The 16,308-nt window shown below is 41.1% G+C and overlaps 1 protein-coding gene across 3 annotated transcripts in view; it reads left to right on the forward strand.

Moving 5' to 3' along the window:
• The window catches only part of Tmtc1 (transmembrane O-mannosyltransferase targeting cadherins 1), a 253,495-nt gene that overhangs the window by 223,207 nt on the left and 13,980 nt on the right, over window positions 1–16,308 (forward strand). For 2 of the 3 annotated variants that reach the window (XM_020179962.2, XM_020179959.2), the window contains 4 exons: window positions 10,153–10,255; window positions 13,181–13,316; window positions 14,000–14,144; window positions 15,185–15,322. In XM_020179962.2, coding sequence (XP_020035551.1) covers window positions 10,153–10,255; window positions 13,181–13,316; window positions 14,000–14,144; window positions 15,185–15,322 — 522 coding nt within the window. Of the gene's footprint in view, window positions 1–10,152; window positions 10,256–13,180; window positions 13,317–13,930; window positions 14,145–15,184; window positions 15,323–16,308 lie in introns of all 3 variants that reach the window. The other variant, XM_074083024.1, reaches the window with a different exon arrangement.

Raw genomic sequence — 16,308 nt, forward strand, 5'->3', positions numbered from 1 at the left:
GATTTTCTGGGACTTTTTAATCTTTTTTTTTTCTGCCCTTTAATGTATTGGCTAACCTTCCCGCCTATTTCAATTGAAAAGTATAATAAGAATAGCTTCTAATTATTTATTTATGTCTTTAATTTTTAAAAAATGTTTATGGAGCTAGGCTCATAGTGACTTGCATCTATAATCCCAGAACTTGGGAGGCAGAGGCAGGAGAGGATCTTGAGTTTGAGGCCAGCCTGGGTTACATAGTGAGACCCTGGTCTCATAAAACAAAACAAACACACACAAATGTTGTGAAGATCAGCAATAAATACAAGACCCTCTAGCCTATGTAGGGAACTTTCTCTGCAGGTTGACTCCTCTCTTGCTCAGGACTCTGTGGGCAGTTTCTCAGTCTTTGGTTGACTCACTCAGCTCTCTGTCTTGTCTTCATGATGCCTTGGAACACTTTGTCAGGCACCTGCTGAAACCCTTGCCCTGGTGTAAGGCTGTGATTCTACCAAAAAAGGAAATGAGATTTATTTCTTGTACCTTGCTTCTGTTATACCAATGCTGCCTGTCGACAGCCTTTCCCATCCTCACCAGCAATGCAGCAATCCCCTTTTGGGTTTGTGTGGAACTAGCCACATTTCCCTTCCTTGTTGGAACCTAAAGGTAGGAATTAACTCTGTTTGGGCAAAGTAGAGGATTTAAGAAGGGGAAATTTGAAAAATAAATTAACAAGTTGGAAAGATATTTGGTGGAAGGAATATGGTGAAGCCTCATATTAAGTTCCATAATTGAACCAAAGTTTGAAATCAATAGATAATAAGAAGCAATGCTGTGTCTGAGGAGACCGTTGTGGAACATGAGCTGTACAAAATCTTGTGGGCTGACATTGGCTGCTGTGGAGGAGGTTTAAAATGCATACTGGTGTGAGTAGTTGAGAACCTAGGTTTAGGAAGAAAGCGAAGAGGGAATGGGTTTACTGTTGTGAAGAAAGTTTCCCTGTCACAATGGGGCTCTCAGCATGTGAAGGTTGACATCAAAAGACCTTCGGGAGCATCAGGGCAGAGCACCTACAGTGCTGAGAAGACTCAGGCCACATTTAGCCATGGCAAAGCCAGAGAAAAGCAAGATTGTAGGAAGAAGATGTCATCAGATTGTTTTCTAATTACCCAAGAAATATAAATATGTCATAAGTATGAAAAATCAGAGAAAATAAATTAACTCTAATGACAAATACTATCCTTTTTATATCATTTAGGTCTTTTAATATGTTGTTCTAGTACTTATGTGTACTTTAGGTCTTGTTCTTTTCACTTGTCATTAAATTATACATAATATGCATTTTTATGGTGCAGTATAGCCTTTTATAAATAACATTTGATGGCTGCTTACTCACATTAAAAACAATGCATTGTAATTTACATAATAATATGCCAACTGCTGGTCATTTGTATTCTTATTTTTTTATCTTCTCCTTCTTCTTGCAGTAAACTTTTCTTTATAATGACTTCCTTAAGGCAATATTTTGAATTATTTGTTAATAGAGTCCTAGAAGTACCAGTTCATGTCAAAGAATATAAACATATTTCATTACTCTTGAGGCAAGTTACTTAATTTCTTTCTCAAAGAGTGACATCAATTTACTCTGCTACCAGCAATGTACACCTTCCAAATCATGAATGTTACTCAGCATTTAAATTGAAATGGCATATGACAGGTGACAGACAGAGATCAGGGCTAGCAAGACAGATTTAGGACATCAAATAAACAAGACTGTATTATGAGCAGATAATTTTTCAGAGGGGAGAAGAGTGTCTGTAAGCTTGTAATTTCACAGATGGAAAGGTAAGGTGCATATATTAAGTGACTGGCCAAGACAGGACCAGGACTCTGTCTGGTGTTGCATCTTTTGCTGCATGATGCTGGAGTCTTGTGATTGCACTGTGGTAGTGGGCCCTAGTTAATGCAGTTGGATGTAGAGGGGCTGGAAAAGGAAAAGAAAAGTGATAGAGTGGACCCAGGAAGGTGAGTTGTCATAGAAGTTAGATACACAAAAGTTTCCAGAGGAAAATGAATGCCCTGTGTGTACTGCAGCAAGGACCTGAAGAAATCTGAGAACAGGAGATAAACTCTTCTGAGAGGAAGTCAGGGTGGTCTCTGCCTTGCTGTCTCTTCTGTTTCTCTGTTAGCTTTCAGAGCTGACTGTGTTCCAGCTTCACAGATAGGATTGTAAACATTTATAAGCCCACAGTCGCCAGAGATCATACATCTTTGCATTACACTAGCAGTAATGGAAATAAAATTGTAGTTGTTTATGACTCTGACAAGTATAAATTATTACTAGCCCCAGGTTTATATCTTATTGAAAAAATTCAACAATTAATATGATGATACTTAAAATATTTTCCTTTCGTGTATTTTGGGATATGACTTCACTCAGCACAAGAGTGAAAAGAACACTGAAACAATAAAATGTAAGTTAGGACTATGTATCCAATAAAAGGTCCAAGGTCAACATCTCTCCTTCCACCATTACCATCTTTTGGGTAGATTCAGCCATGCATACCAGTGTATGTGTAACTAAGTCAACTTGGTAGACCCTAACCGTTGATTTATTTACTCAATTCATACTTATTGAGCACCTAGATACTATGCACTGAGATTGTTGAAGTAGCAAAGTATGAGCCTTATCTTCATGGAACATAGAGTGGAGAAGGGAAGGCTATCCCTAAGTAAAGAATTATCGCCCCTACCTCGTATCTACCACAAGGGTGAAAAATGTGCCTGGAGAACTGTCCAGTGAGAATGTCAAGGGGACCTAAGCTAACATGGAGAGGTAGAGGAGGGTAAGAAGAGTGACAGCTAGTCTGATACCTCAACACCTGACAGGTATCAACTAAGTAAAAACAAAAGGTAAGTCTTTCTGGCCAGAAGGAATAGACCATAGACTGAAGTTACATAGTCCTAGACAAAAGGACAGGGAAAAGCTCAGAGAAACAAGAAACTGCAGTTTTGAACAAATGTGAGTTCTCCTCTCTTCCTGGTCCCTGTGGATACCAACTCTTACATGCTTCCCTGTAGCCTTATTTTTCTGTTCTCGGCATTTCCTCGTTAAGTGGTTGCTTCTCTTTTGCTTCAATTTTCAGAATGGTAGGCTCATACTGTGCTGGGAAATGAGAAAATACCCAATATTTCCTTGGTGAGGAGGAATGCCAAATTTGTCCATTTATTCCATTTGGATGTGAAAGACAAGCAGACATCAAATATTGATAGAATATTTCTCAGAAATGTCCTAGTTGATCACTTATGAGTGAAGGAACTATTTTGTAAAGAAAATAAAAATGAAGCGAGAGAGAAAATAGGCATCTCCTTCATCTTTTGAGCTGTGGTGTCTTGAACAGTTTCTTGGAGAAGTCATTGACATGAGCCGAAATTCCACTATCCTTAGCTTCCCCATTCCTAATGGAAGGGCACCTCGTGATGCAGTGTGTTACACATCCTGAGTTATGGAGAAAGCACTTCTGGCAAGCAGCCCAGATTCATCGCCATGATGCTGGACGCCAGGGCAACCTTGTCGCAGGGTCCCGGCTGCTTCTATCCAGCAGGCACCTTCCACAAAGCCAGCTGCTTGCAAAGTGTTGAGTGAGGCTCCCTGGGCCCAAGAAGGTCTGAGCAGTATTCCTAATAGTATTCCTCAGAAGAAATAATTTGCCTTTTTTGAGGGAGAGGGGAGTACTGGGGTTTAAACTCAGGGCCTACACTTGCTAGATGGGTGCTCTAACCACTTGAGCCAGTCCACCAGCTCTTTTTGCATTAGTTATTTTTCTGGTAGGGTCTTGTGTTTTTGCCTGGGGTTGGCCTGGTTGGAGATTCTACTATCTATTACCTCCAACACAGCTGGGATAACAGGTGCATACCACCACACCTGGTTTATTGATTGAGATGGAGTTTTGCCTGCGGGGAGCAGATTATGAGAAGCCTACAAAAGCACAGCTGTGCCCAATAATTTACAGGTTGAGTTTGGCACAGCCCCAGCTGCAGAAGAGAGCAAGAAGGTGAGCTGCAACACAGCTTCTTTTCCTGAATTGTTTACATTCAGAGAAGTAGCAAACAGGTTTCTCTTGTTACAATGTCACACCCCTCCCAGAGAACTGTTGCTCCACCTCCTTGTTTACCACTGGATATAAAAGACTAACTGAAGGAGGACACGAGGTTTTTTGATGGAGGATGGATAGATTGGTGGGCTGCTTGCAAGAATGATGCTGCTGGTGGGCTGCTGAGTTATACTAGAGATTAAAGAGAACATGGGACAGTGCAAGTCTGCACCAAGAACTTTATACATTGCCTTTAGAAAAGCTAAGCAAAAGAAAAGCTAAAGAGAACATGGGACAGTGCAAGTCTGAGCACAGAGACTTTAAGAAAGCTAAAGAGAGAACATGAGACAGAGCGAGTCTAAGGAAATTTTTGAGACTTTAAAGAATAGAAGAGAAGACTTTAGAAGCAAGGTTTTATAGAAAGACTTTAGAAGAAAGGCCTTAAAGAATATAGAGGAAAAAAAGCAAAGTAAATGAAGAGAATAATAGAGAAAAAAAGCAATGAGGCTGTTGTGCGTCTCTATCAAAGAACCCAACACACCTGGCCCCAGCTTTGTGCATGTTTGTCTATTATTTGTCTTTTTTGCATCTCCCATTGCCCCCAGTTAGCCCCAGTTAGATTCAGTAGTAACAGGAGTGAGAGAAAGCTCGCTCCACTTGCCAGCTTTTGTCCTGAGCTGGCCTCAAACCACAGTCTTCCCAATCTCTTCTCCCAAGTAGCTGGGATTACAAGTATGAGCCACCATGCCTGGCCCCACTCTTACTCTTTCATTTGATAAACTGTAGTTTTCAGTGGCCACATGATGTAGCCACAGTTCTGAGAACACTTAAAATACTCTGTCCTTTTCCAACTAAAGGCTTATATGAAGCCAAGTTTTCTTCACATACTTCAACCAACAACAAAGCCATATGAAAACACTTTGACAAAAAAAAGCAGACGTGAGAATCCAGCTACCTTCTGCTTAATCAGACGTTGGATATTTTCACAGCTATAAGTTGTGCCACTATTATCACTCTTTTTGATTTGGAAAAAAATATATATATTTATATATATTGCAAGATATATATATAATATACAATATAATATACATATATATCTTATACAATATAATATATGTATATATCTTGCAATAGTGGGGATTGACTCAGGGCCTCACACTTGCTACACAGGTGCTTTACCACTTGAACCATGCCAGCCCATAATTTGTAATATAAATGTTATTTGTATTTGAATTTTTTATTATCTTAAACAAACTAGTGAATATTTCTTTAATTTCTCAGGCTTTTTTCTGTGGCAAATGTTGATAGATATGACCCAAGTAAACCAAAGCTCTTTAGGGTCCTTACTAGTTTTTAAGACTTCTAAAACCAAGAAGCCTGAGAACTACTGCGTTAAGCCCATGTCTGTTGTCCTCTTGGGTGGCTGCAACCTGAACTGTAAAGAAAGTCGTATCAGCTGGCCCAAGGGAGTAAGTTACCACCAGGATTCTGTCTCTGAAGCATCTACTTTCCACTTTCCCCTCAGTAAGGTACAAGATGTGCCATGTTGGCTGTTGGTAGCATAGTATGTAAAAAATGGGGTTGTTGATTTTCATCAGCATTTATCTGCTACTCTGGAAGGTGGTTAGGGCCCTGTGGCCCAGCAGACAGTATTACTTGTCAGAAACATTTCTGGACTGCAGACATTTTTAATTAAAGTTGAGTGGGTGGGTAGATGGATGGATGGGTAGATGGATGATGGCTGAGTGGGTGGGTGGATGGGTGGATGGATGGGTGGTTGAGTAGATGGATGAATGGATATCCAAAGGTATGACTTTGCCTTTTTATGCCAGAATCATCCTTATTTATTTCTAAAAATGCTTCTACTTAGAGCTCACCAATTCCTGTATGTTCACTGGAAACCTGGATTTTATTTTCTGTCACCAGGTAGTTATAACATTTTTGATATCTTAACCACTTCATACACAAGTTTCTTCATTTGTTACAAAGCTTAGTGTCAGGACTGATGGAGTGACTCAAGTGGTAGACTGCCTGACTACCTAGTGTAAGGCTCTGATTTCAAGCCCTGGAACTGCAAAAATAAAAAAGAAACTAAAGAAATAATGAACTCAGTTAGTTCATTATTTCTCCTAGAGAGTTCTTTAGGAGAAGAACTTGGCTGAAGTGCCTGTTGGAGATGATCATGACAGTAGCAACTCTAGGCCACTGATGCTCATGGCTGCCTTGCTTCCACCTCTCTATTACACTGATCACATTGAGTTGTATTTATTAGCTCATTAGTCTTTAAGCTCCTTAAATAAAAATATCATGTTTCATTCATGTCCGTGTCTTTGGCATCTATCCTCCAGTAATTTAAGTAGTTAATATTAGTAAAATCATGGGGATGGTGGCTTGCATCCAAAGTACTGGAAGGGCTAGAAGGGTGGCTCAAGTGGTAGAGCACCTGCTTTGCAAGTGAGAAGCCCTGAGTTCAAACCCAAGTCCCACCAAAAAAAAAAAGTACTGGGCATATACTAAACATTGCTTTAAGTACTCACAGGTTTTCATCCATTTAATTCTCACAACAAAACTGTGACATAAACACTATTGTTATTTTATATTTGGGACACAGAAAAAGTAAAGTCACACAAATATAAGGAGTAGAGCTGGGATTTTAATCCAGTGCAGTCAAGTACCAAGGGCCTAATTCTTTTTTGTTGTTTTAACCGTACTGGGGTTTGAACTCAGGGCCTCTTGCTAGGCAGGCAGTCTACCATTTGAGCCACTCCACCAGCCCCCAAGAGCCTAATTCTTTTTTTTTTCTTTTATTATTCATATGTGCATACAAGGCTTGGGTCATTTCTCCCCCCTACCCCCACCCCCTCCCTTACCACCCACTCCGACCCCTCCCTCTCCCTACCCCCTCAATTCCCAGCAGATACTATTTTGCCCTTATTTCTAATTTTGTTGTAGAGAGAGTATAAGCAATAATAGGAAGAAACAAGGGTTATTGCTGGTTGAGATAAGGATAGCTATACAGGGCATTGACTCACATTGATTTCCTGTGCGTGGGTGTTACCTTCTAGGTTAATTCTTTTTGATCTAACCTTTTCTCTAGTTCCTGTTCCCCTTTTCCTATTGGCCTTAGTTGCTTTTAAAGTATCTGCTTTAGTTTCTCTGCGTTAAGGGCAACAAATGCTAGCTAATTTTTTAGGTGTCTTACCTATCCTCACCCCTCCCTTGTGTGCTCTCGCTTTTATCATGTGCTCAAAGTCCAATCCCATTGTTGTGTTTGCCCTTGATCTAATGTCCACATATGAGGGAGAACATACAATTTTTGGTCTTTTGGGCCGGGCTAACCTCACTCAGAATGATGTTCTCCAATTCCATCCATTTACCAGCGAATGATAACATTTCGTTCTTCTTCATGGCTGCATAAAATTCCATTGTGTACAGATACCACATTTTCTTAATCCATTCGTCAGTGGTGGGGCATCTTAGCTGTTTCCATAACTTGGCTATTGTGAATAGTGCTGCAATAAACATGGGTGTGCAGGTGCCTCTGGAGTAACCTGTGTCACAGTCTTTTGGTTATATCCCCAAGAGTGGTATTGCTGGATCAAATGGTAGATCGATGTCTAGCTTTTTAAGTAGCCTCCAAATTTTTTTCCAGAGTGGTTGTACTAGTTTACATTCCCACCAACAGTGTAAGAGGGTTCCTTTTTCCCCGCATCCTCGCCAACACCTGTTGGTGGTGGTGTTGCTGTTGATGGCTATTCTAACAGGGGTGAGGTGGAATCTTCCTGTGGTTTTAATTTGCATTTCCTTTATTGCTAGAGATGGTGAGCATTTTTTCATGTGGTTTTTGGCCATTTGAATTTCTTCTTTTGAGAAAGTTCTGTTTAGTTCACTTGCCCATTTCTTTATTGGTTCATTAGTTTTGGGAGAATTTAGTTTTTTAAGTTCTCTATATATTCTGGTTATCAGTCCTTTGTCTGATGTATAGTTGGCAAATATTTTCTCCCAGTCTGTGGGTGTTCTCTTCAGTTTAGAGACCATTTCTTTTGATGAACAGAAGCTTTTTAGCTTTATGAGGTCCCATTTATCTATGCTATCTCTTAGTTGCTGTGCTGCTGGGGTTTCGTTGAGAAAGTTCTTGCCTATACCTACTACCTCCAGAGTATTTCCTACTCTTTCCTGTATCAACTTTAGAGTCTGTGGTCTGATATTAAGATCCTTGATCCATTTTGAGTTAATCTTGGTATAGGGTGATATACATGGATCTAGTTTCGGTTTTTTGCAGACTGCTAACCAGTTTTCCCAGCAGTTTTTGTTGAAGAGGCTGCTATTTCTCCATCGTATATTTTTAGCTCCTTTGTCAAAGACCTAATTCTTAATTACTATGCCATACTTCCTATAGCTATAGCTGCCAATGTGCTGTGCTGGATGTATGGATACATGAATAAATACTCACTGGAAGTTTCTAAATACTCATTTGGTTGGATTCTTATTTATGTTCTGCCTGTAGTCATTTAATACACAGACACACACACACACACACACACACACACACACAAGTTGTTGGCCCTTCATGGAATACTGTCTTCAAAAAGCTTTTCTTTGGTGGATTGAAAGGAACTATTTTCAGATTTTTTCTTCTTCTTTAACCTTTTTAGTCTGGCAATTTTGTTAAGTTTAGCAATAATAAATATTTAGAAACATTGATCCCCATTTTTGCTGGACTATGTATTTATAGTTCAAATAAGTAAAATTTGTCAAATATAAGCTTCACCTTCTCACCAGTGATCCTGAAATATGTGAATTCAAACATGACATGAGTCTTTCTGCAGAGGATGGACTCGCCACCTTCCCAGGCCACTGAGGCGCATCTGGCTAATTGCTGAATGCTTGGTGTGAACATCTCACACACTTTGCTCACAATTGGGAGGTGCCATGTCTAAGAAATCTCTGCCCTACTGTCCCTCATCATGGGTCTGGTTGAATGCTCAGGAATAGTGACTTGCGATACAATTTTGGAAAATGGCGTGCTCAGAGCATCATAAAGAAAAAGTTGCACACACACACACAAATTCCCCCACCCTTCCCAGGTGCTCCAAAGCTTACCTTTGAGTCCTTGGAAACTCACTGTCATTAGAAAAATCCAATAGCCTTCCTCCAATACAACAATAAAAAAAATTTTTAAGAAAGAGTTGCCAGGTGTTTTATGCCAAACCATTTCCTTTCATCTAGGAAATAAAATTGGTTACTGGTGGACAGTTCACAGAACCTTGCACTAATTAGATTTTAACTTCTAATTAAAGTGTGACACCACTATCTCAGATGAATGTGGAAACTGTAAGGAAAGTTAATTCAGAAGTATTAAAGTAAGTTACCATGAATCTGTAAATGGAAGGATATGGGGGCCACTAGGCAGTGGTCCATGGAGGTGCGGCATTTGGTCTGGGCCCTGATGCACAGGTTGAGGTGTGACTTTGAAGGGACAGATAATCCTGTCACAAGGACAATGCAGAGATGGAAAGCACAGATTTAATAAGGGAAGTAGGAAACAGTCTGGTGAGCAGTAGAGCTATTTCAAGAAGGAAAGATAACCAAAGCCCTCCCACCTTCCACACCAGTCTCCCCTCCCCACTGCACTTCAAAACCACAACAGATCTTAGTGTATAGGAGGAGAGTCGAGTCTGTGCAGATATGGTGATCATCAGTGCCCAGGGCCCCTTCTCCAAGCCCCACTGCTGCACATGTACTGTATTGCTGTGTGGCCCGTTTTTACTGGAGGAGCTACAGAGGTGAACGGGAGCGCAATTGATCGAGGAGTGCCAGGCCTTTTCCAAACATAGTTCCTGATCCACCCAGATGTTCTATTTTAGTAAACAGCATTACATGAAGAACTGAAACACAGGTAGGAATTACAGGTGCTTGCACACAGTTAACATTGACTTGAACTCAAGCAGGTTCTTAATGCTTCATCTCAATGCCTGGTGTGTAACAGAGGCCGTCAATTTTCCTGTTTCCCACTCCAGTATGCAGTTTAGGGATGATTTTGTAAAACTTTCTTGTTTCTTTTTGTTGTTCTCTTTTGAAGGAAAGATTTAAGGAAGCTGAAGAAGTATACCAGGCTGGAATCAAGAACTGTCCAGACAGCTCAGACTTGCACAATAACTACGGGGTTTTCTTAGTTGATTCTGGTAAGAGAAATCAAAGAGAGCCCGTTCTGCTGGGACTGGGCAGTGCCTTCTGTCAAGTAAAATGGCAGTAGCCTGGGTCATCCATCAGGACAGGAAGCTTGCTCTGCTGATGTCCCAGCATACCTTGGGGTTGTCATTCTCTAAATCTTCAAGCTCAGCTCAGTAAAATCTGCCCCTTTCTTGCAATGATGTCTGTAGAGAAAACTCCCCAGGGATAGGAAGTAGCCTTGATGATTTAATGAGTCCCAGTCTTCCTTGTCATTTATGCAAGTTTGTAAATCCCTGATGATAAAGTGATGAGGGGGTGGGGAGGAAGGAGGAGATGAGGGGGCATGGGGGGGAAATGGCCCAAACAATTTATGCACATGTGAATAAATGAATAATAATAAAAAATCCCTGATGATAAAATGCTCTTCTACAATAAGGTAGAACCCACCTCTGAATTTTGTTAGCCACAGATGCTAAATACTTTTTGTAACTGACTTTAAAAGCCTCCAGGACCCTGTGCTGTAACTCATATCTGTAATCCCAGCTATTCAGGAGGTGGAAATTGAGGCAATCATGATTCAAGACCAGCCTATGCAGGGTTAATAAGACCCCATCTCAACCAACAAACCAGGCATTACTTTTATCCAGATATGCAAGGAAGCATAGGTAGGAGGATCACAGTTCCAGGCTGGCATGGGCAAAAATCAAAACCCTATTCAAACCCCAGTAACACCAAAAAGAGAAAAAAAAAGTCTCTAGAATTATTTCATTGTTCCTCCTTTATTTACATTACAGAAACTCATTCTAATTGATAGCATTCTCACATGACAGGTGCTATATATATATAGTATACTTTCTCTGTCTTATTTAATGCAAAATGTTGTGGGCTGAGGCTCTCCTTTCTTTAGGACCAGTGCAGTGCCCCACACACTGTTGGTAAGTTATGAACGCTTTGGTATGGTGAAATGATTGTTGAATATAATGCAAAAGCAACAGTTGTTCTCACCGACTCCTTGACTAGCTGCCCTGAAGTAAAATTTAGTCTTAATTATTTCTTCAGTATGAAATGCTTTGAAAGAGTTTTTATTTTCTAGGCTATGTGAAGCTCTGTTTTACAGACTATAAATTTGCATTCTAGTTCATCTAGAAACTTTATTTTTGTCTGTAAAATTGTTGTGTGCTGCCACCTGCTGGCTCATTAGCATATGATAGCAAAGTGTCACGTAAATGTGCACACAGATAAAAACGTGATCCTACACACAGACACACACACACACACACAACATGTCTGCAGTAGTGGGACTGTTTGAGGACTAGGGAGAGTAAGAAGAGGAAAAGAGAATGACAGAGAATAAATAACATCAAAATACATTTCGTCTGAATAGGAAGATGGGACAATGAAACACACTGAAAGCTGTTGGTTGGTGAGGGGGAAGAGAGAGTAACGGGGGTTAATATATAATATATAAAGTACAATATATTCATGAGTGAAATACCATGGTGAACTCCTTTGAACAATTAACATAAACTTAAAAAATTGAAAGACTGGAACATAAAACAGGTCCTGCTGGAATGGGGGGTACTAGAGAGGTGGGAAGGTAAGTTGAAAGAGTAAAGGAAGGGGAATATGGTTGATGTATTTTATATACTTGTATGAAAATAGAACAATGAAACTTGTTGAAATTATTTTAACTAGGAGGACAAAGAGAGGAGTGAGGGAGTATGATGGAGAGGATGACACTATCCAAGATACATTGTAAACACATATTGAGAAGGTCCCAAAGAAACCTCTCCATACAACTAAAATATGCTAATAAAAATGTTAAAAATTTTTAAAGAATTTTTAAAATTAAGTGTCATAAAGAGATAAAGAACAGATCTTATTGTCCTGGCCTAAGCCTCTTCCTTTCAATTCATCAAAAAACAGCCCATCCACACCTCCTATTATGGAGGCTAACCACTCACTGGGCACTCTATGACACAGTGGCTTTTGGTAGCTCCTAGTCAAGCATGTATGCATTACAGGAGGCACATGTGGGGAAAATTTCTATGCAGATAATGGAGAATCCATTCCACTCAGGACTTCGGATTGGTGTGGAAATCAGCCCCTTGGCTAAGTCACACTAGAAAGCTCTTTTGGGGACCTACATCAGACCAGAGAGACCCGATTCTGTTCTGGTCTTTGTCCTCATCACTTGCCCTGCATCTTTTTCAAGCTCTTAATTTCTTTGCACTTTACTATGTATCTAAAGTGGTAATTTTATTGTTGTTGTTTTAAAAAAAAATCTCTTAAATCCCAAGAGGCTAACTGCCTTTAAAGGGTAGCTATATAGGATCTAATCCAAAATCCCTGCAAAGATAATACAAATAAAAATATTCTAAAATATGCAATGCATCACAGAGCTGCAAGGAGGCCTTATAATTGTGTTTAACATCAAACAAGTAACATTTAAGCAAAAGTGCAGGATTTAAAAAGAGATTACACACAGCTGACACATACTTACTGGAAGCAACACCTCGAATAGTGTGTTGTTGTGTAACTGTATAAATGACACAGACCCTTGGAAATGGCTTCAGGTCTGTTTTATCTGTGATAGCATATTCTATTATTCACATAATGAAAGGAAGCCAAATCTTGAGTAAACAGCCATCACTGAGAAGCTCAAAACATCACATTAACAAAGCCCATGACCAAAAAGCACTTTGACTAAAATACTGCATAAAGAAATAGTTTCCTTTTTGCTTCTTAATTTTCATTATTAATTTATTAGGAAGTGTGAATGAATAGTGAAATGACTGCATGTTAAGCAGCAGCAAGCCTAAGAAAGCAAGATGCAGGCTAGGTGGCCAGCTGCATCAGCCGCCAGCTGTGCTACCGAGGGGAGCTGCGCCCATGGCACTGAGACACGCTCTGCCCGGCCCTTCCCATCATTGCAGGCTCTCCAGAGAAGGCTGTGGCCCACTACCGACAGGCCATCAAGCTCAGCCCGAGTCATCACGTGGCCATGGTGAACCTGGGCAGACTCTACAGGTCCCTGGGAGAGAACAGCATGGCCGAAGAGTGGTACAAACGGTACAGTGCCTTTGCTTCACTTCTCAGTTTCCCTGCCCTCAGTTGCCCACCAACTCAGACTCTCATAATCCTAGCCACCATTGCCAGAGTGGACTATACAGATGCTCACTGCCAAAAAATCATGCAGGAGTATACACAGCATCCTAATTAGTGACTTTTTTCCTGCTCTTTAGACCATGGTGCTAAATCACAGATGGAATTTAATTCCACTTTAGTTAGCCTGTGGTTTTCTGAAGCAGGAAGTCCAACACAAACCACTAGTAGCCATTTCAAAAACACGAATAGATGAAAGACTGCACCTTGCTCAGAACAGCAGCAAGTCTGGGGGGCATGACTCAAGTGGTAGAGCACCTGCCAAGCAAGCTCAAGGCCCTGAGTTCAAACCCCAGTACCACTAAATAAATAAACAAATAAAATGATTTTTTTAAGAAAGAAGAAAAAAACCCAGTCTGTCACTATTCAAGGAAGAGGCCCTGCCATGTCAGTAGGTCCAGCATGGCAACCAAGGTGCTGTGTTCCAAGGGTGGCCTCAGGATGCTCTTCCCAAAAACCCTGATCTCGATACAATCACAAGAACCAAGTTGATTTGGTCTCAATCCCTGGGGATCCTCTAGCAAGCTGAGCTTAGACCTTTGGAGACATGCCTACAAGAAGAGAAGTATCCTGTGCCTTTCTCAACTCAGCGCCCTACAGGCGGCACGCACGGCTGAGGTCCTGTCACCCCTGGGAGCGCTTTATTACAATACCGGCCGGCATGAGGAGGCCTTGCAGATTTACCAGGAAGCTGCAGCTCTGAGGCCTGCACAGAGGGAGCTCCGCCTGGCACTGGTGAGTGGTGAGGGGAGAGTGGGACGTTAGGGACCAGCACAGCCTCAGGACAGCTGAGAGCGCTAGCTGCTATGTCCATTGTATGGTATCACAGCCACTCACCAAACACAGGGACACCACCACACTTAAAGTCTTTCAAAAATAATTTTGAACTTATAAAAAGTTGTGAAGCTGGGGCTGGGGCTCAGTATAGAGATCTTGCCTAGCATACAGAAGACCCTCAGCTCTATTCACCAGCACCAAAACAAAGGAATAATAAAAATAGTTAAAGAAATAAAATAAAACTTTGTACCCTTTCTCCCAGATCTGTCAATTTTTGAAATTTTTGTTTTTTACATTGCTAGAGATTGAACCCAGGGCCTTCCTCATGCTAGGCAAGTGTTCTACCACTGAGCTACATCCCCAACCCCAGTTTTTGAGATTTGGATGCATTTTCACTCCTCTTATATGCAGGTGTGTGTGTACATATGTATGTGCATATTTGCATATGCATGTACATTCGTCTGTTAGACATGGTATAATTTTTTTCTGACCCATGTGAGAATTACTTAAAGATATCATGCTCTGATCCCTAAATGCTTTTGCATTTAGCTCCTAAGAGCCAGGACGTCCTGTTGCAGAACTGTAGGACAGCTATCAAACTCAGAAAAATCAACATTGATGTCAATATTTTTATTTCAACTTTTGGTATTTTGCTCTTCATTTTTATTAGACGAGCAATAAATCAAACCTGCCTCTTATATAAGCTAAGTATTTTGTTGAAATTTTAGGAAGTTATTTCTTCTGACATCCGTAATCAGTATTTGTAAGATGCAAAAGCCATTTCATTGGGTGTCTTAGGTGTTCCTGCCACTCACACCCAAACATACACACCTAAAATAAAGGAAGGGACAAAGAGCACAAGTGGCTGGGCCTCCAGTGTGAGTCACTGAAGAACAGTGAGAGTCTTGCTGGGATTGTATTCTCACGTCTCTATTTGGGTTTCTTGTTTGATAAGGAATAAGAAACCATCTTCTAAGTGAGGCCACGTGGTTTTGCAGGCTCAGGTTTTGGCAGTGATGGGTCAGACAAAGGAAGCTGAGGAGATGACAAGTCACCTGATAGCAGAGGAGGCTGGGTGCCTGGAATGCTACCGCCTCCTGTCAGCCATCTACAGCAAGCAGGAGCACCACGACAAGGTAGGCCAAGCCTTTCAGTTGTTGACTGTCCATTTGCACATCCACTGGGCTGAGCAGTGGTAAGTATCATCAGCTGGCATGTAGTGTTGTGGGGAAGCTTTCACAGACACCTTTACCTCCTGAACTGTCTCCTGAGATGAGAAAGCTTTCACGTGGCATCATTTTAGCTCATTTTTAGTTGACTCTAGATAAAGTCTAAGTCTTTGTTGCTTTACCACTTTCCATGCTTCCTCTAACGTAATATTTTATGTAGCACTCATTGCTACAGTGCCCTGTAAGGCAGGTCACTGTTGTAACTACTGTTGTTTAATCTCTGTTTTGAAAATCACATTAAATTCATGAACCAACTCAACAAACTATTTGTTGAGTGCCTGCTATGTGCCAGTCACTGTGGTAGACTCCAGAAATAGAGTGATAGAAAAAATAAGGAAAAGTCACTGCCCTGTCGTTATTGAGCTTACAGCAGGGAAGGAGATGTGACTGTGACTATACTCAGTGACACTGAAAGAATCAGGTCAGTAGTCTGGCTCAGATTCCTCTGTGAGGTGACGGGGAGAATAAGGTCTAGATGACAAGTGGGAGTCAGGAAGCAGATGGGGCAGCAGAAGAAGTTCTGAGCTGCTGACAGCACACGCAGAGGTCCTGTGGCAGCAGAAAGGGTCCTGTCTGGGGAAAGGGCATGAGGGAGCAGAGGCACAGCATGAGATGGAAACACAGGGTGACCCTTGAGCAAGGCCAAGGGCTTTCTTCCTCATTCTTGGTAGAAGCTCTGGCATTTTAAGGAGAAAAGCAACAGATGAGCCTGTGCTTTGAAAGGGTATCTGGCTGCAAAGGGGCAGCAGGGTTAGGGCTAAGATGAGACTACTGGAGTGTTCCACACAGACATTGGCCAGGGCAGACATCCGGACCCCAGGGTCACTTTCTTTCAACTTTGGTGCACAACCTCCCTCTTGAGTGATGAGGGACATTTTATTATCACTGATCTA

This window comes from Castor canadensis, chromosome 8 (assembly GCF_047511655.1).
Source record: "Castor canadensis chromosome 8, mCasCan1.hap1v2, whole genome shotgun sequence".
In the NCBI taxonomy this organism is placed as follows: domain Eukaryota; kingdom Metazoa; phylum Chordata; class Mammalia; order Rodentia; family Castoridae; genus Castor; species Castor canadensis.